This window comes from Dermacentor albipictus, unplaced genomic scaffold (assembly GCF_038994185.2).
Source record: "Dermacentor albipictus isolate Rhodes 1998 colony unplaced genomic scaffold, USDA_Dalb.pri_finalv2 scaffold_13, whole genome shotgun sequence".
Classification (NCBI taxonomy): domain Eukaryota; kingdom Metazoa; phylum Arthropoda; class Arachnida; order Ixodida; family Ixodidae; genus Dermacentor; species Dermacentor albipictus.
The window spans coordinates 15,397,068-15,417,447 of record NW_027225567.1 but is presented as its reverse complement, the minus strand read 5'-3'; the positions used below and the strand labels follow the sequence as shown (position 1 = coordinate 15,417,447).

The 20,380-nt window shown below is 47.8% G+C and overlaps 3 protein-coding genes across 3 annotated transcripts; all 3 read left to right on the top strand.

Moving 5' to 3' along the window:
* Positions 1-1,010: 1,010 nt before the first annotated feature.
* LOC139051688 (uncharacterized) lies at positions 1,011-2,644 on the top strand. Its single transcript, XM_070528655.1, has 2 exons — positions 1,011-1,256; positions 1,650-2,644. Exon 2 carries the CDS (start codon positions 1,739-1,741, stop codon positions 2,642-2,644), a length of 906 nt encoding a protein of 301 aa, XP_070384756.1. The 5' UTR covers positions 1,011-1,256; positions 1,650-1,738.
* A 660-nt stretch (positions 2,645-3,304) lies between these two features.
* Positions 3,305-3,715, top strand: LOC139051687 (neprilysin-1-like). Its single transcript, XM_070528654.1, has one exon. The coding sequence runs from the start codon at positions 3,305-3,307 to the stop codon at positions 3,713-3,715; it is 411 nt and encodes a 136-aa protein (XP_070384755.1).
* A 4,144-nt stretch (positions 3,716-7,859) lies between these two features.
* On the top strand, positions 7,860-15,131 carry LOC135919732 (uncharacterized). Its single transcript, XM_070528576.1, has 10 exons — positions 7,860-10,255; positions 10,388-10,441; positions 10,503-10,562; positions 10,669-10,734; positions 10,924-10,989; positions 13,021-13,089; positions 13,235-13,300; positions 13,386-13,454; positions 14,074-14,818; positions 14,880-15,131. Exons 1-10 carry the CDS (start codon positions 9,953-9,955, stop codon positions 15,089-15,091), a joined length of 1,710 nt encoding a protein of 569 aa, XP_070384677.1. The 5' UTR covers positions 7,860-9,952; the 3' UTR covers positions 15,092-15,131.
* Positions 15,132-20,380: the final 5,249 nt, after the last annotated feature.

Genomic DNA, 20,380 nt, shown 5'->3' with positions numbered 1-20,380 from the left:
GTAATAATCACAAACTCTTTTATCGCTGTGCACCTGACTTGCTGCTCCCGGGTGAGCCGCATATATTCAAAACTTTGCACTCACTGGGTCCAAGTTATGTGCGGAGTTTACGATTAATATGGGTACCTGGGCACAAAGGCATACTTATGAATGAAACGGCAGACAGCTTGGCCTTGGTTTTTATAAAGGGCCCTGTGCTTACCGTTATTCCAAAACAGGTTTTACGTGTTCTGCAAAGATTAGAAGATACATCCTTTTAACATCAAAATCAAATGTAACACCGTCCTCTGAACTACACCACTTACCATTCCCTTGGAGCAGGAAATTTTTCAAAACCAGACACACGGAAGTGGCATTAACGAGACTGCGTCGCCGAGTCCCACCTCTAAATTTGTACTTGCGCTGATCTGGTCTGGCAATTTCCCATTTGTGCCATTTCTGCAACTCATTAGAAACGATTGAGCACTACTTACTTGAAAGCGGGAGTTTCTCCTCCATGAGAAAAATGACGTTGGCAATTACAGTGCGACAGCTCGGCCCGACATTGAACACTCCGGTGCTGCTGTGTTTCGGAGCGTCTGTGCTTGGGCGCTCGCAAAGGAAAGTTTGCATCGCCTTAGAAAAATTCTTAATTGAAGGAAATCGATGTCATTGTTGACCGCATTATTCATTTCATCCCTCCTTTATTGCCTCTTTTATAATATACATACTTTTTTTTATTGAATGACTTTCTACTAAATCGTCGTGTACTTTCCTCGCTTTATTTATTCATCAAAACCATACGTTTTTACATTTGTTACCTTAAGACACATGTAAAATACGCCGGACTCATGACCAATCCCCGTGAGTGGGAATGCGCCAAACACATCAAGGTCATCATCATCATCATCATCGTTGTCGTCATCGTCATCATCATCATCGAGCTCCGGCACGCGCCGTTCCGTGCCTCGTGCATCATGAAAGACGCCGACGAGCTGGCGCTGAACATGCGGCCTTCGTGCTTGGACTGCCACGGCCCGCAACCGTTCATCGCCGACCGCGCCATCCGCTTCATGTGCGCTTGCAACTACGCTGCCTACAGCGCGCTGGTCGTCGTCCTCGCCGTCCTGGTGATGGGCCTCGTCAGCTATCTCGTCATCGTACCGAGCCGAGGCGGCCTCGACTACACGCACCTGCGATTCAACTTCACCGATGAATCGCCGGACGGATTCGAGCGTCAGGATTTCTCGCCTACCGCTCAAGCCGACAGAACAACGGTCAGGCTAACCATTTTACACCGAATATCATTTCTGTGTGCATGTGTGGCGTTACTACACTTACCTATGGCGAATAGTAATTTTTGGGATCGAATCGAATAAGTATTGAACAGTGGGAAGTGGAGCCGAATATGGAATAATTTTCGAATATTCAATAGCCATTCCCACAATCGTGATAAAACGACAAGCACATCCTCGTATCCATGATGCAAACAAGCTTTCGTCATTATATTGCAAGTTCAAAAGGCTGCTTGTTAAGAGCACGAACGGAGATTTAGAAGCAAATTGAGCAGTTTGTTCACATATACTCAAGACTCTTCGGATAGCCGTGTGAATAACGCCGGCCAAACCAGCCGGCGCACCACTCATGAAGTTTTCTCTCCGAAATGCCAGGTCGTCCACGAGAGGGATCTGTGCGGCTCGCGCGAGTGCAACCACGAAGCGGTGCGCATAGTCGGCTCGCTCAACGCCTCCGTGGACCCATGTCACGACTTCTACGCCTATACGTGTGTTCTGTCTGGATGGACAAGCACCGTCCCACGAAAGGCCAGGACGGGCGGTCCGTCGACGACGACCTCTTGGACAGCTACTCTCGCTTCCTGGTCAGCGTGCTGGGTCACAGCGATGCCGAGATACCCGCTGCCAAGACCCTCTTCGACGCGTGCGTCGAACCGCACGCCTCATTGTTCAGAGACGTCGTCACCACCTTCTTCTACATGGTGGGTCTACAGCACTGTCCTTACTCGCCTTCGGACAGGGTTATGGCCGTGGACGTCGCGTCCAAGGTCGGCGCTCTTCACCGTCTCTTGGGGCTGGATAGCCTATTTCACCTCTCCGTAATCGAGGATCCCGAAGACAAGTACACGTTCATGTCTGTCGGCGAGCCCGACCTGGCGTCCGGATTCGTCGAAGGATCCTCCGTCGCAGAGTTCGCCTTTTTGGCCAAGGCTCACGAAACGCTCATGTCGTACCTGGGCAGGCCCTTGTCGACCAACGTTGCGGTGGTGGAGACGGACCTGGCGCGGCGCATGGCCCCACGAAAGACTCCGGGTTGCTACGAGCTACTCAGCCAGTGCACGACCGTGCGCCTAGACCAGCTGCCGGAGTCTCGCGTAGTCCACTGGAGGCTGCTAGCGAAGGAAGCGTTCGGCGACCGCATCGCGGCTGTGAACCGGTTCGTCAAGATGCCTAACTACGAATACCTGCTGAGCATCGGCAGCGACGTGCAGCAGACCCTGCGGAAGCCGAATATCCTCAACTACCTGGCGTTCCGAGTCTGCATGGCGCTCTCACCACTCATCGCCAACGCCACCGTGCGCCATCGGCTTGCCTCCATCTCGTACGGCCGCAACCTACGCGCTGCCCAGCCTCTGCTACCGGAGCACTAGTGCGTGCGGTTCTTGGACCGTCTCGAAGCGCCCCTCGTCATGGCGTTGGCATACGACCAGTCCGTCGACCGAATCTCGTGCGACCTTGTCCGGGAGCTCGTTTTGGGTCACCTCAACACCACGCTGGCAAGACACCTCAGCTACGACTTCTCCCGCTGGTTCACGCGCGAGTTCGCCGATCACGTGTCCCGACAGCTGACGCGCGTCTCAAGGGAGCCCCTGGCTCCTAAGAGGTTCTTCGACAAGGAGTACCGCAGTAAGTACCTAAGCGGGCTCTATAGGGAGGACTCCGGCAGCCAGCAGTTGCCTTCGTTCTTCTACTTCTGGCTCCAGCGAGCCGTAAAGAGGGCGCGTGGCACCCTGGAGACAGCCGAAGAGGGCCTCAGGTCCGGCTGGAACAAGGGCTTCCTGAGCACGTGGCCACACCTCGGCGCTCCGTTCAGAAACCTGGAGATACCACTGCAGGTGTTCGACTTCGGCATGCCCCTCGACCACAGGCTGCGCAAGATTCACATCGCTCGGGTCGGTACGCGAGTCTACTGGAGCCTCTTCAAGTACGTCTACTTCCTGGCGTACGGTTTCTACCTGAACACCACGTGGTCCGACCCGGCCTCTGTGTTCGAGAACCTGCGTGGGTGACTGCAGAAGGACTACGCCCGGATGAGCGCTTCTGCGGGCCCGTCTCCGCTGCACACGCTTCTCCTCTTCGAGAAGGCTTCGACCGCGGACATGCTGGACGTGTTGGCAGTGGGCCTCGCCTACCAGTCATTCGAGGAGTACATGGTCAAGGAGGTCTCCAACTTCCGCTTCAGGGAGGCGCGCCAGTTCTCGCCGGAACAGCTATTCTTCATCTTCTACGGCATGAGCCACTGCGAGAACGCGAACCCGCTCTTCGATAGCTGGCTGCAGGCGAGCGACGTCAGCTTGGCGTGGGCCCGCGTCAATGGCCCCCTGAGACACGTGCCCGAATTCGCGGCGGCCTTCCGCTGCGCCCTGGGTTCGTTCATGAACCCGCACGACAAGTGCACGACAAGTGCAGATGAGATAAGCACCACTATGCGCCAGCCTTAACGGAAATTCGTTAGGCTTTATATGTGACGGGGACACAGAGACCTACGATCTAAGGCTTCGGCGAGTTTAGATGTTACTTTGATGAAGTTAAACGATGCGACTCACGATGTGCAGACGGCCAGAACAGAGATATGTGCAATCTCCCTGACACAGTGTATATATTATTCCAAAGTAGTACTTATAACTTAAGCCTTCATCGACGGCGTAGTTTTTTCGCTTGCTGATGCCCTGTCCGTGTCTTTAGCATGGACGTTGTTGCTTACCGCTACAACGCACAATTTCCGCGGATACTTTAACTGCCCAATTATTTACGCGATATACAACCGAACATGAGTACAATGGAGTCAAGCTACTTAAGTATGTGACAAATCATGATCCTTTATGCGTGCGTCTAAAAAAGTCTTAAAGTTTCTTCGATACAGTGTTCTTTATTTTTTTATAAAAAGAAACGTGCTTTGCGCAATTTGATGTTCATATATATAGCGTATAGACGCTTCACACCGGCAGGCATTTCCTCATTGTCGACGCGTTTGTCTTTTTTCAGATTCAGGCTAGTGTGTTGAAGATTACACCGGACGCTGTTTGGTTGATTACGCATGCGGCGGTTACGTGGAGGAAGGCGTGTGGGTGCGCGTCATTGTTGATCATTGCTTCTTATCCTTTTGTATAAACGAGCATTGCTTACGCATCCACGGTGGGTTAGGTTGTTTTCAATGAGAATGAGCGTGACGGGTGTATTTCTTTTACCTCATTCACACCTATAGCACCCAGTGGCTTGCGAATAAACGTCTAGTGATCGGGACACGAAGAACGCGAAGTTGAGCACCCGTTGAAGACGAACGATTGGAGAATAGAAATGGCGTTGGTGTACCGCCACCATTTGATTTCTGCCGTACGATTAACACGTTTGCATCCGTCGAAATGCAGCGAAAGCGCTACGTGCACAACATAAGCGGATAAACCTCGCATTGTTTGAGCGTGCGTGAACTGCATTGAATATGTGTAATAATGAACTACGGGAGAGAGAGAGAAACAACTTTATTGACCCATAATGAAACGGAGCGCGTAAAGCCCCTGACGGGGTAGCACCCTCTCCATGGGTTCCATATGCTTCCAGGGATGCCTGGCACCTGTGGATCAGTCGGAGCTGGTCTTGCAGGGCGTGACTGGATAGCATGATCTCGCATCCCCACCTTTATGAACTATACGGGACCTAGTCTGCTCAGGATAATGCTATGCTGCACTAAGGAAATCGTACAGAAAAGCCAAGGAACGCATATGACGTTACGAGAAGAGAGGAAGAGACGGAGCAGTCTCGCTGAGGTTGACGTTACGGCGGTGGGTGGCACCGTTGATGACAAATCTTCAGCTGTTTGATTTTAGCTACGACTTCTTCGTATAATGCGACTGTATGACCGTATGACCATATGTATGACTGTATGACTGTATGACTGTATGACTGGGGACCGTGGGCTCTAGTCAAGCTGTTCAGCAGCTTTTACCCACGGCCCCTCCATCGTTGTGATGGAAATAAAGCTTATTATTATTATTATTATTATATTGCGTACGCAGATCTTTAGAGTGCCCAGCGTTGTGGGTCGACATCGTGGTTCCACGTTTTCGGTCTTTATTTTCATCTAAAATCGGCGAATCTCTTCTGGAGTTTGTCTTTTTCAACGTGTCCGTGTTAATCGATGTTTACATTTTTTTCTTTTACTTCTCGATTGTGCGAAATTTTGGAGTTTTATTTTTCGCCTTTTGAATGGTGGCACCTTATAGACAGGGACACCGACCACCCAAAAAAAAAAACGCATCCGGTATGCTGAAAGTAAATTTATTCAGGCGAAGTATCTGCAATCACGGGGGTTCCGCTCGTGCAAGCAGGATCGTTCAGCGCGTGTTACAGCCATATTGAGATGCGTGAAGCGTCCAGAATGAAAGGAGATAAACCACGTTCCCGATCGCGTATATAGCTTTTTATCCGTCTCGAAAATCGTATGCGAGTTGTGGCGCGCGCATCTCACCCGCGCCAATGAGGAGCACCAGTCTGAATAATGTGGCACGACATATATGCTAATATATGGGCAAATATATGCATTAACTATACGTAACGTTATTTGCGTGGCGCTGACACCCATGCGTGGAAACGAAAGACGCCGCTGATTAACACCTTTTGTGCCGAATGGGCAGTTACCGAAAGGCACGGCCACCATAGCGCTCATCCTGATGGTGATGATGATGATCCTTTGACGTGGCTCCTACCTACTAACGGATACAAGCCAAGAATCGGGCGGCAGGATCGAGGTGGTTAAATGAAATTCGTATTTGAAAACGATAAATGCGAAGTAAACAAAATAAAAAGAAATTGAGATGTTCTTCAAACCAAGACACCCACGAACTTCGTCTTTCAACTTTTTCGCACTGGCGCTGATTTCCCGTACTTGTTCCTTACTGAAATCGCACAACCCGTCTCTAGGGGATCGGCCAAGAATCGGGCTGTGAGAAAGCTGCTATCACTTTTGTTTAAAGAAAATCAAAGAAGTAAAATTAAATAAGCGTTTTGTAATGTGAACAATGTGAATATGTTTTGTAATATGTCTGCTGTTACAGATATGTATGATCAAATATCCAAGTATTACAGTAAAAGTTATGTGACGAGATGAAGTGAACCAACAGTTTTAGCGTGCAATTCTTTGCCTCGCGCAGAAAGTTGCCCGTAGAAAAAGCCAATCCGTTATGTTTTCTTTCTTTTTTTTTCAATTCGTAAGCATTTCTATGCCTATCCAACAAGGAAACCAGCCCGTCCGTCCATCCGTCGCGCCAGACAACATCGCTTTCAAGATAGCGCCCGCGCGTCTCGCTCGAAAGCTAAGCGGCGACAACACAGCGCACACGAAGCTATCAGCTGTCGGCGCACTCTGTTATCATCGCAGATCTCGTTCCAGATAGGGCCGGCTCGGCCGAGCCATATGCTGCCGCCTAAACGGCGATATCACAGCGCACAGCCGCCGCAGCAGTACGGTTGATCAGGGTTGATAATGGTCCAAGGCGGATGAATAAGGCGCTCAAGAGCGATAACGGCGTTTAATAATCGCAAGGTCATCAGCGCACCTGGCGCCGTCACCGGCAGTAGTGCGTGTAGCCTCAGCGCTGTCATTTATACTGGTCGGATGAAGTTTCATAACTTGGATGATTTCACCGGGCTGCGTTGATATGAAGTGGCAGAACGCTAACGCATACATAGTGAATTCCCAAAGGATGCGTGACTGCGTGACTGTGTTTTTTTCGGTGGTCGCAGTGGAAAAATTAGCGCTACAAAAAAAATTAAGACATAAATAAAATACAGCGAATAAAAAAAAATTAGGCGTGGATGTTTTTCGGGGTTTAAACCGCGAACCCGGAACACTATCGTTATCGTCGGAAATGATTACGAGAGATGACTTATTGAGAGAGAGGCGAAAAAAAAGAGATGGAGGACGACGTTTGCGGCCCATGCTTATACTCCAGCGTCACGTGTCAGCACAGAATCGTCTCGTAGCAAGTTGGTTTCCGCGGGTCGCCGAATGCGCCAAGAATTAAAGCGGTCCCGCTCAAAGATGAGTATGCCAATATGCTGTGGTGGGTATACAATTTCGGCGTACGCCGAAACCACGGATACTTCAGAGTGCCGAAACGACCTATAGCTGCGCTCGGTACTGGCTCGCAAATCACTCGGTTATGGAATTGTTTTTTTTTTTATAAGTGCACCGCATATCTGTAGCCATTGCCCTCGTCGATTTTGTCTGCTCAGGGACAAGGCTCTGCGAACTGGACAAAACGCGCCGTGGTAGTCGGCCACTTTGCTTGCGTTATGTACAGGCGATGGTACGAGGGGGGGGGGGGGGGGCTACCTTTGCTGCCAGTCGACGCGAAGCGAGACAAGAGTACGACTTCAGTAGCAGGTTGGTTCTTGATATGGCTTAAGAGTCGATCAGTACTTAAGACATAAGTTCGGTTTGTGACTACGGCCGTAAGTGACGCTGTACGCCGTAGGCCTGTGTAAATGGCGTCAGGGCTTCGTAAAGCAGAGGCTCACTCCTTTTCGCATCAACGTGCCCTGGGAGGTGCGTATAGTGTCCACGTCGCTCTACAGTTACCCGCAAGAATGACCCTGCCAAAGAAGCTTCTCTGTGTAGCCAGAAAAAAAAAATAACACATTCTGGCTACGCCACGGGCTCAGAGGCTTGATACCAGCACTGCGCGCTAGCGAAATGAAAACGGATCAGTGAACGTGAAAGGTACGCCGGCCGAACGTTCTCAAATGGAGTTACTTCAAAGTTAAATGAAGTAAAACGGTCAAGTCTTCGACAACTACTCACACATTCCCGCTGCACCCACACGTCACCACGCACGCAGTTCGCAGTTCCCAACGCAGTTCCCACGCACGTTACAACTGCGTTATAAGAAAATGAACTCGATCTGTCAGAACCCTCGTTATAATCGAACAATGTCAGATCACACTATCCTCGGCTATCCATGGCTGCCGAAAATTTTTAGCTTGAAGGAAAAAAAAGTATGGGCGTGGTGGTGGCGGTGCCGCTGCAAAAACGTTTTACTTTTAAAAATAAATCACGAGAGAGACAGGAATAACGCCCGATTTCATACCGCATGAGTAGAGTCCGCTCCCATCTTCTTTATGACCCACCAATATTTTTATTCGTTCTCTTGTACTCTTACCATCCCCTTCCCCATTCAGGCTGATAGGCCATCCCTTCTTACAATAGGTCTGTGCATCCATGATTATTAAATTAAATGAGGCATCGCCACAAGGTGGGCACAAGATATTCGTGGTTCGTCGCACGCACGCACACACACACAAGCACACACCAAAGACAGAGCTATCAAACATAGTCAGGGAATATTAGGCTACCATTGTCGCAATCGGTTCGAGGAAGCCACGCGCGAAACGGGGCAGCGTGCAGCTTGCGCCGAAATCGAAAAGCGCTGCATGACGTAGAAAGAACAGGGCTCCACCACTGTGCGCAGCATCCATAATATTACATCGCTTTACTATTGAGCAGTGCAACGAAAAAATATACACGATAATAATGTATGCTAAATGTCTAAATGCATAAAAGTATTTGTAGTAACGCCATAAGAAGCGTGTTAATTAACATTTAAAGAAAGACAGCCAAGGGCGCAGCACATGCACTTCGGTGCTGCGTGCGGCTCAACGCGGCAGTTGCCAGCTGAATCGCACGCCATGGCACCGCATTTCGCGCAGCTGCATCTGCCTGTGAAGTCCCAGAGGACACGGTGGAATGACGTCACTCGCCGGCGGCGGGGACGGCACGGGTGGGGGCGACACGACGGCCGTCTCGGCTTCGGGCACCGCGGACAGCCGGCTTCCCGTTCACACGTCGGGCAGAGGCATCTGGTGGGTGGGCACCCCGCCCTCGACCATGGTGGAGTTGAACGGTCCCTCCGACGCGGCCCCACGGTGACAGCCGGCATCTTGCTGGACGACGAAGGAGGAGCAACTTGAGCGGCCGTCAGTCACCGAGTCGACACGGTCTTCGCAATCGACGGCACATCGCATGGTCTCGACCTCTTCGTCTAAATACGAAGAGGCTGCCGTCGTCGTCGCGACGACAGAGCTGCCAGAGTAGGACGTCCGAGGTGCCCCACCGCTGCTAACGTGAGAAGGCGGAGAACCATCCTGCTGTTGGTCCGTTGCCGCCACCGCGAGTCCGGTAGTGGCCGTCGAGGACGCCGCCGCCGCAATGTTCCGAGAACGACGCGCTGCAGGGACAGGAGAACACATGCCGGGTGCCGTGCGGCCGCGGAGCGCTCCCCGCCCACGTCCGCGGCTCAGCTTGGGTGCTTGGACGCCACGACGCCTCGGCGCCATACTTCTTGTTGACTTCCCCGGGCAACTCAGACACGCGCACCTCTTTTCGTCGTCGTCTTTCGCCGCAATCTGATTGTTTCGACAGTTCCGCCTGGTGGCTTGATCTACTATCAGATGAAACGACGGAGACGCTGTAGCTGGACCGGCGTTCTTGTAGCGTTCTATAGACCTTTGCACCGGAAGCCTCGAACCAGAGACTCGGAAACGGATATTAGGCCCCCGGTAGCGAGAGTAGCTAGCGTCTCATAGTTGCCCTCTCTTGCTGGACTGTCACGCACGCTGCATGCACGTTGTTCCCGCATTGACTGCACCAAGTTCTCGCGATTTTAAGCTTATCCGCACAGGCTATGCAAACGTCCGGGCAGCACTGCGCTGTGTACGGTTGTTCGAACAACCAAAAGAAGCGCAATGCAGCAAGAAAAGTACAGTGCAGCACGCACAATGTTCTGCAAGAGGACTGCGGCTGCAACATGTACCTGTTGCATCGGTTTCCTGCCGACGCGGTACTGAAGCATCGCTGGATTAGCGCTGTAAATCGTAAGGGATTCGTCCCTACGGAGTCGTCGCGCGTCTGCTCGGTTCATTTTGTCGACGGGAAGCGGACATCAGAGAATCCAGAGCCAATGCTTCAGCTCGGATACGCGAGGAAGGTAAGATGCGCTGTGTGGGTCTCCATCGTCAGCCCCTAACGTTTAGATGGGCTATAAATATGCAAATATGAGCCAACAAGGTCAAGTTATGGGCAAGCGCGATGACAGTGGTCGTTTTCTAATTAATCGTAGGTCTTGAAGGGGCGGCGGCGCATCACGAAACAAGACGTCCAAGTGCCGAAGAAGGTAGGCTCGCACGTTGTGTTCGCGATAACATCGGTAATAAGCGTTCCCCTTTCATTTCCAGAGAGCAAAAGAAAACCTTGTGCCACAGGCGGCCCCGTCTCCCAGTCCTCCTCTGACGAATGTATGCGCGACTGTCAGACTGATTTTTCGAAACGCGCCGAAGCGCGTTTGATATCTGTTTATGTTCATCTTCAAGTACTACACATATCGAAATGCATTTTTCGCAGGTACAACAAAGCAATGACAGTTGCAATGCTGGCTTGCAACTGCTTTGCTCTGCTGCTTTATCCGAGGTATGTGCCCACGGTTTATTAACAATGCTGTAAAATTCAGATGGCTTTGTGCCACTGGACTCGCCGAGGTGACTAACTGGCCATATCGTTTGACTGTTGTGCTGATTTTTCGAAACGCGCCGAAGCGCGTTTGATATCTGTTTATGTTCATCTTCAAGTACTACACATATCGAAATGCATTTTTCGCAGGTACAACACAGCAATGACAGTTGCAATGCTGGCTTGCAACTGCTTTGCTCTGCTGCTTTATCCGAGGTATGTGCCCACAGTTTATTAACAATGCTGTAAAATTCAAATGGCTTCTGTGCCACTGGACTCGCCGAGGTGACTAACTGGCCATGTCGTTTGACTGCTGTGCCCAAGGACGTGGAATCGAATCTCGTCCGTAGCGGCCGCGTATCGATGGAGGCCACTGTTGTGCTAAGTCGTATGGTAGAAATAAACCACATCCCTCCGCTATGGCGTCCCTCGCAATGCATGCGCGGTTTTGGGACGTTAAACCGCTCATAAGATCTGCGCTGCTGCCTGCACCGAGAATTTTCCGAAACAAGGCAGGCCAAACTTTGCTCTGTACAGCGCTTGCACGTACTAAGATTTTGTAATGGGATCTAAAGTGAATGCCCTAGCTAATTTATGACTTGCCATATTGTACACAATCGCCTGAGTTCATACTCTGTTTAATTCATTTCTGAGGACTACATTAATGACGTTGACTTTGGCTCCAGTGATTTTTTTAATTGCCACAGATAAAATCGTTGAGGATGTTGTTACTGTATCTGCACTGCAGCTAATAGTTTGCTCAACTACAATAACATGACGCTTGAAAAAAAAAAAGGATGACCAATGAAGCCATGCAATTGGTTCTTATTGTATGGCTCAAAGCTGCATTACTTTTCTACCTCAAAGCAGAAACCAGTCCTTATCGTTAAGTGCTGTGTACTTGTTTGTTGTTTTTACCATTATGAAGTATGCTAATTAGCACATGAAAGCATGAGTATCCACAACAGCTGCACCGGTAGTCACCGTAGTCGTCCACAAAGAAAGTCACAAAATTCCACAAAAAAAAGCAGGGTATCAGGCAGAGAGGTGTACAAAATATTCCCAATTTTTTATACATGTTTACCAGACATATTTAAATGCTTGGGCTAGGGATAAAAGTAATGGAGAATGATTTAGTAATCTATGATATTGCCAATTACATTGCCTTGCTAAGTAATGCAGAAGATGAATTGCAAAGCACGATTGACGACACAGGCAAAGCAGAATGATCGGTATAAATATACAGAAAATTGGTGTTCCGCAGCCCCAGCAGGAAATGAGTTTACGGTGGCTAGCGAAAGCATTGGAAGTGACAAGGGTGATTTAATTAGGGCAGGATGTGTCTGCAGGTCCAAATCATGACAGCAAAATTGAAGACTACGAGTGGGCTGGAGTGCATATGGCAGGTGCTATCCGATCATGAATGGCACTAGAGGAAATTATGTAACAGGTGTACCTTACCGGTACTCACCTATGGGGCAGAAACATTGAGGCTAACGGAGCCTTGTTGCACCCAAACTGAGGACAATGCTCTGAGCTATGGAAAGGAAAATGATACATGCAGCCTTAAGAGACAGGATGAGAGCAGAGTGATCAAGAAATAATGCAAGTTAATGACATCCTAGTTAATCAAAAATCAAGACTAAGAAATGGGTGTGGGTAGGGCATGTAATGCGAAGGTAAGAAACTGTTCGTCATTACGAGTATCGCCCTGGATTTCAAGATAAGCAATGCATGCATGGCAGGGGGCAGCAGAAAGTCAGGTGGGCAGATGACACTGAGAAGCTTATGGGTACGAGTTTGCCATAGCTGGCACAGTACAGTGTTAAGTGGAGAGAAGTTGGAAAGGTCTGTGCCCTGCAGGAAGTGTAGTTTGGCTGGGCAAGATAATGATGATGATCGAACAAGTGTGGCAAAAATATATATTTATTACCATTGCACTTTACAGGGATATGAAGACAGGTTGAAAGAAAAAAAGAAAGGAGCAGCCATGGTCAGAACTGTCAGTGTATAACAGTAACTGCAGTTAAACATGTGAATCTGCACGACTTCATTACACTGTGATAGTACGCAAACGTACAATACTTCGTCTCCTGAGGAAGGACCTGAGTAGGCACAGCTTAACACACAGCATACTTAATGCCGACTTGACAGTCTAGAATCCGCAGAATTTTTATCCTTACACTGTACTATGAAAAGCAATTTTTTTTTACTGCAAGGTCCTCATATCATGCTGATTACTTTCAGGTTACACAGACAAAGGGCAGTTCTGTTGCCTGTATACCACAGACAAAGGCGTGCTTCGAGGCAGCCAGAGTGAGTTCAGTAATGGCTGCATGAATCCACTTGCACTCCCAGATTTGGGGGCTATATTTCACATGGGCCATATTTCTGTGTTGTGACAGTAATAACAAGTTCTCTGTTCCTACAGACGAAAAACTCGCTGTTTTACTTATTTCAGATGGTACAAACACCTAGTACCAGCATTAGTGCTGAAGCAGGATTGCCACCAACACACCATGACAAGGTGAGGGGGAAAATTGCACCATTTCATTCATATTTGTTTGTTTTATAATGGTGGTTAAGCATTCATGTATCAAATGTGACTTCAGACAACACAGACCATGGCTGCTGCTGACTCCAATATCACCGCAAGACCTCAAGTACAGTGTACAAGCAGTGTGAGTGAAACATTGCTTGCCACACTTAACTGACATCATTTAGATAATGTAGTGTCTTCACAACCATTTTTGTTAATGGTCCCATCTGCTAAATGTAAAAGTGACCGACTGTTACATTTAACACTTTTCAACAGTAATGTGGTGCGCAAAAGCTCGTGCAACTTTTGTCAGATTTCAGTGCAGCCTACACGTACCAAAAACAAAAACTTTGCACACTTCCTTTGTCACACACACTGGTTCCTAAGAACCATGCCTGCTGCTTGCAAAAAAAAAAATTTGCAGTAAAAAGTAAACATTTCAATGTACCATGTTTATTTGCCCTTAACATTGAACTAAAATTTCCTAAGTTGTGGAATGGATGTGGAGTAACACACCAAAATATGCCATGTGCGTATAGCCATTTCAGAACTGATTTACTTCAGGTTGTAGTGCGAGAGACCGCACAAACATTAAAGACCACCTGGCTTAGAACACAAGTGCATGCGTTTCAACCATGCTCCGATTTACTGTTCACTAAGATTCTAATCGCTTCCATTCAGCTCTTCTGAGTATGGTTGAACGACTCAAAACACAAAGCTTGGTGCCTTGACTCTGACATCTTACCTTTTATTTTTTTTAGGTTCAAAAACACAAGTCAACACAGTGGGAGAATGTGAACTATGAGGACCACTGTTATGCGCAACTTCCCAAGATTGCGCTACACAAAACTTCATTTGTGGAGAAGCTTTCTGCTGATGACATTTTGTTTTATACGGGCATCTCGCAAACAGCTTTCAACAACCTTGTGAAAGCAGTGTCGACATTGGCCAAAAAGGCAAGCATATTGTCACGTGCTGACCAGCTAATGATGTGCCTTATGAGGCTTCGTCTTGGTCTACTGTACGGACATTTAGGGAGAATTTTCCAGATGTCAGTTTCTGCTGTGGGGAACAACATTCGCTACATGTTTCAAGTGCTGTGCAAAGTAATGAAGTGGGTTGTCAATTGGTTGCCAAGAGAAGACATCAAGGACAGCATGCCAGCGTCCTTCACGGAGAGTGGATATGGTTCCACAACGTGCATTCTTGATTGCACTGAAGTTATGTTGCAGCGCCCAAAGAAGCTAATGGCCAGGGCACAGACGTTTAGTAGCTATAAAGCACACAACACTATAAAGTTCCTCGTGGCTATTGCCCCTAACGGGCACATCATGTTCGTATCTAAGGCATATGGTGGACGTGCTTCGGACAAGCTCATCACAAGGGAGAGTGGCATTGGAGATTACTTCATGAGAGGTGATGAAGTAATGGCGGACCGAGGTTTCTCCCTTGACGACGAGCTACTTGTGCAAGGTGTCCGGCTAAACACGCCAGCCTTCACGAAAGGTATTTTTTGATGCAACTGGCATAGTTTTCAGCAAATACAATGTCACATTTTGTTTTGCAGGAAAAAAGCAGTTGACTGAAAAGGAGGTCACCACCACAAGGCGCATTGCATCTGTCCGCATTCATGTGGAACGTACAATCAACCGGATCAAGACCTACAGAATCTTCAAACGGGCACTCCCAATCAAATCAAAACAAACAATTAGCGATATGGTTTTTATTTGTGCAGGGTTATGCAACCTTAAACCTGCTCTCATTCAACAGGGTGTCTAGTAACCAGAAAACATAAAATAGACAAGGAAATCGAGGAATTATATAGACCGTTTTTTCGTAGGCGCCGCCATATTGTGAACGCAGTGGCACCACCTATGAGCAGCGCCATACTGGCTTGGGTGAAAGCGGTCTTTCGCATGGCAGGTATACGCTCGGCGGCAGGTTCTGGCGTTTGTTTTCGCGGTCATGCGGTCTGTTTAGTATAACGTGCGTTTTCTACGTGGTAAATGGTTCTGTGAGACGTGCTGAAGTGGTTTAATGCGTCATGGCCGGAGTTTATGCTGGCGTTGAGGTGAGCGGAACACGCAGCGCCATGTGTGCGCGCATATTTGAGCCTACAATCAGCCTCGGAGATGAATTGTGTATTTCTGAATGTTCCAGTCACTAACGTGACCTTATTGTAGTATTATCCTCTATTTCTATGCTGCGCTTTAGGAGCCATGAAACATACGCGACGATCGTAACGGCGTGAGCGTGGACACCGTTCTACTACGATAGGAGCGGTGATGTTATACTTTGACAAGCGTTCAAACTGTTCGCTGCAGGTTACATTGCGTGATTACTTGGTTCGATGAATGAGGTTTCCGCCCTGAATAAAATAGTTTTGGCAAGTGATAGCAACATACCTTACAGTCCGAATTACGCTTGTCCAGCAAAGGGACTGTTTACGAACTGCACGAGCGTCTCAAGCAGTGGTAGGTGCTGGATTACATATATCTTTTTTCTATATACCGCATGGTCCAAGCATATCGCATCAGCGGTTATATATTTATAAACGTTGTGCGGCGTGACTATGCGAGGCCCTATTGCGGCGTTAGCCCGTTTTCTCTTGCTTTTTCGAGAAAGAGGATGATAACCGAGTTTCTTTTTCGGTTGTGTTCATTCCTTTCTCAACGATGCACTCACACGCATTACGGAAATTTTGTCCTCAAAAATAGGCATCGCATTCTTTTTATGCGATCCCTCATATATTATGGCTGTATGCAGGCCAAAAAGGCAATGTCGAAGCGCACAGCTTACATATGTACTGTGCTGGTTCACCAACCGCAGTGATCGCTGTCTTGAGCAGCGCCATCGGCCTCATGCAGGAAGGCTAGCGTAGACATATGGTAATTTGAAGCGTACTAGACTTGAAATGCGCGAGAACGATGCCGGTGCATCACAAATATTTGATTGCGCCCGCCGCTTAGGTGTTTCGTGGTTGCCTTAGGTTGGCCGTGCACGAGCATGCGCTCTTATAAGCTTTATGTTTTACTCCCTACTCCAAGCGATCAGATATTGAACAGATTTACCATTTCATGCGGCTAATACAGAGACACCGGTTCTCTTTGTCGAATTTAAACCGATATATGCAAAATAGTTCACAACACATACACACTCCGCGACTGATAATGTGCGTACACCGCGGCTGATAAAACGCGTCAGATTTTTGTGCCCCGAAAAGATATTTCAGCCTACTGTAGTTACCGATGCGCGGAAAATCTCCCCTGACGAGCTCATATGAACGGACATGGCGTAAATTTCACAAAGTAAGATCTAAAACATCTCGAAATCGTTCCGCAGCACGCGACAGCAATACTTTCAAGCAGCGCCGCGCCGGATCGCCCAAGCCAGAGAGGAGGAAAGGCCCTCCGCGCGCCCTATCCTCCTCGCCCGATGAAATGGCCTATAGAATACCAATAAAAAGCATAACTTTCTGTACATGACTTCCTGCTGGATCAACTGAAGTATAGGGTCTGTTATCGTTGGTTGCAATGGTTTTTTTTGCCCTTCACTTGCAAAGAAATTTCCATTGGCACAGTGTGAGACATTTGAAGGAGTAGTTTGCTTCACATCCTGTTAAATTCAGAGAGTTGAAGGAACAATGCTGTCAGCTTCACAGTAAAAATAGTGCAGTTGTGGTACTTTGCAATAAAGTGCTTTATTTTGAAGGTTTGCTCCAGTTCCTTTTTTATCAAGAAGCACCTCGAGTATACATATATTTTCATCACTCTGTTACACTAGAATCTAATTTTCCAACTTCAGTTTCAGGGCACCCCTGTGAACAGCAGTCCTAGTCTCAATGTGCCAGGGACCTTCGCCAACATTTGAAAGTTGAGCATGAAGCTCGTCTATACAATTGAGCAACAAAGGCACACAAATTACGGTACATTTGTCAGAGAGGAGGAAATGTACAAAAACACAGTTGGCATCAACTAAGATGCTCAATAATTTGTCAGAATATCTGCACATAACTTCATTAGCAAGGCAAAAAGGCATAAAGGCATAAATGACTGAAAAGGAATTCACTGATTTGTCCTTGTGTTAAGTAATTGGTACACATTTTTGTTTCGTATAAAGTGAACTTTATGCATGACTGTAATGGGCACCATACACGCCAACATTCTGGGCACTGGTGCGAGAATTTTATCTTGTTTGCACATGGTTCAAAAACCTTTAACGCAGCTAATTTCTTCTAAAACCTGAAGTAATCATTTCACAGTTCCTTACATCAGTTCATTGACAGGCTCGACTATAAACACTTATTTTGCCATATTTGTGAAGCAGCTTATGTGAATGTACTGGTACCGAGTGAACTGTCATGGTACCTTACTGTACGGTGTTCAACAAAAGAAACGCGAACAGTAAAACAAGATTTCAACTCGGGCAGACTGAATAATTAATATTGGGCTGTCAGCTTCACGGCATGTGGACCGGCGGGTGGAACTGCTAACAAAAGTAGCTTCTATTAATTTTCCAGCAGCTATTATATTGGCCTCCTTAAGATTGTCTGTTTTCTTTGCATTTCATTTGTTAAGGACAGCACTTCCAATGCAACCTTCTGCTTGAAAATTCGCCCAGGAGACTCCAGATTTTTTACTGAACTTTCCAATTGTACGATCACTGCATGATATCTCCCGAAAAGCGGTCTCTGTTCGCGCAATAATGGTTTTTGCGAAACCGGCACCGCGGAATCTCCAGCCACATCGTAATAGTCGGCATCACCAACAACGGCTGCACTAGCACCATCGGTATCATCAATTAAGCAGCCAATTACGGTGCTTAGAAGGCCAACCAAAGCCAGAGCCAATGTCGCTCTTGCATTTCATGTATGCCTGTGCATGCCTTCCTCCATTGTGCATCTTGTTATTGCTACGTATGTGTCACAGTGTGTGATTAGTGTTGGCTATGCCGTCTGTGTGCGGCGCAGCGTGTAAAGTTATTGTGTGCCTGATACCATGGTGCTACCAAAGCCCAAGAAAAGGTATCTGCAGAAGTTTTTTACTGTCATATACTTCCAAATTTCCGTTCTTTTTGGCATCAAGAAAACATTTTGCATTTTGCACATGTGGATGCGATGCCATCGTGTCGCACGGTGGCAAAGGCGACGTGAAACTTCGTGTTTCCACGGCGAAGCATCAAAGCTATGTTCGCAACGCTGAGCAGCAAGGCAACATGGTGAACTTCCTTCGGAACAACTGCGATGACAGTGTCATACGTGCGGAGGGCCTGTTTACGGGAATCCTCGTCGAACACAACCTGCCCCTTAGTGTCAGCGACCACGTCGGGCCTCTTCTACGGAAAATGTTTCCGAAATGCGACGAGGCGAAGCATTATGGATGCGGACGTACGAAGGCAAGCGCAATTGTAGGAGAAATGGCATCAGAGGTGCAGAGCACGATGCTGAAGACCATCAAGCATTGTGCTTTTGCTGTTGCGGTCGACGGCAGCAACAACACTACTGCACAGCTGTACCCGATTGTGGGGACGTACTACGTCGAGGAATGCTCGCGCATTGAAAGTAGGTTATTCAGAATTCAGGAACTCCATGGGGAGGCGACGGGACGAAAAATCAGGAACGTCGTGTTGAAGGCAATGGAAACCTTTGACGTGCCTGTGTCAAACTGCATTGCGTCTTGTGCCGACAACGCAAATGTTATGCTAGGGAAAAAAGACGGCATCGCCGCAGTCTTAAAGGAGGAACAAGAAAACTTGGTTGTGATTGGCTGCCCATGCCATCTAATTAACCTTGCTGCTGAGAAGGAGCCACGTGCTTGCCGGCTAAGTTAGGCGAGGTTCTTGTGGACATCTTTTATTACTTGGAGAAAAGCTCTAAACGCCAGGACAAGCTGTCTGAATTTCAAGAGATGCACAATGTAGAAATGCAAAAAATGTTGAAGCATGTACCGACTTGTTGTGACTAGGCAAGTGCCTGACCAGTGGCAACCTCTGGTTAAACCTCTCAAAGAAATCAAATCAAAGAAGCAGCACCCATCCATTTTAGAGTCTTATCAGATTCCTCGTAGGCCTGAATCATCAGGAGGTGCAAAGTCCAACGAAGCCAGTCGCAGGCGTAAAGCACCAACCGAGAAGGATGCCCCAGCTACAAAAGAAGCCAAAATGTTAACAGAGTCTGCAAGACAAGAAATTGTTCCGACTAGTGAAAGGCTGCTTCATTTTTTGACCTCTGACATTAACTTGGCTTTTGGATTTTTTTTTAAAGTGTGATTTCGCTTTTTGAGAAAGCCAATTGCCAGCTACAGTCACAGGCACCTCAAATACATATTCTGCAGTCGGTTCTGCTCAAACTCCTCACTGAGCTTTTGACTAGGTTTGCCTTGACAACTGCTGTAAAGGTTGCTCCTTCTCCGCTTGAAGTTCTATATCAAGATATCCGCAATCAGAAGGCAGACAGTGATCTGGTCATTGGGTACAGTTCGGTACAGCAGCATTGTTAGCGAAACTTAGTTCACATGATCAGATCAATTTTTAACTTGTGTCCGCTCTTACTTTATCACTGCGTGCGATTTCATGAGGAACATATTCCGACTTGAAAATGCAACTCTGAAGAATACGGAGGTGGCCAACCTAAAATTTATTTGAGAGGCATCGCTCTCGAGTCCTTGTTACTTTATTCAGAGTTTCCCTCAGCTGCTGCACCGAGATTCCAATAAATCTGCTGAAGATGCTTTAGATGCTCTTGAAGCCGAGTTTGCAACACTACAAGCGTACAGTTTTCCAGAGGACATTCTGAATGAAGAAAGGTGCGATGTGCAGTGGTCTATGAATGGAAAAAATGAAAAATACTAACGGAAAACAGATGTTTCACCGAGTTGCCAAGGTGATGCTGAATTTACTCGAGATACCGCACAGCAATGCAGAGTGTGAGAGGGTTTTTAGCACGGTGCGAAAAACTAGGACCGAATTCCACTCATCAGTGCAACACAACCCTCCAAAACCTGCTGCTAGAGAAGGGCCATCAGTCTGGACCATGTTTCGAGCAGAGCTACTCCGTCAAAGTTTTGAAGC

Bases quoted from the DNA above. Each gene is read 5' to 3' on its own strand.
- LOC139051688 (XM_070528655.1), top strand. From the start codon at position 1,739: ATGTCACGACTTCTACGCCTATACGTGTGTTCTGTCTGGATGGACAAG.
- LOC139051687 (XM_070528654.1), top strand. From the start codon at position 3,305: ATGAGCGCTTCTGCGGGCCCGTCTCCGCTGCACACGCTTCTCCTCTTC.
- LOC135919732 (XM_070528576.1), top strand. From the start codon at position 9,953: ATGCAAACGTCCGGGCAGCACTGCGCTGTGTACGGTTGTTCGAACAAC. The intron at 13,090-13,234 runs GTGAGTTCAGTA...TACTTATTTCAG, and splicing joins CGTGCTTCGAGGCAGCCAGA to ATGGTACAAACACCTAGTAC. The intron at 14,819-14,879 runs GTATTTTTTGAT...TTTGTTTTGCAG, and splicing joins CACGCCAGCCTTCACGAAAG to GAAAAAAGCAGTTGACTGAA.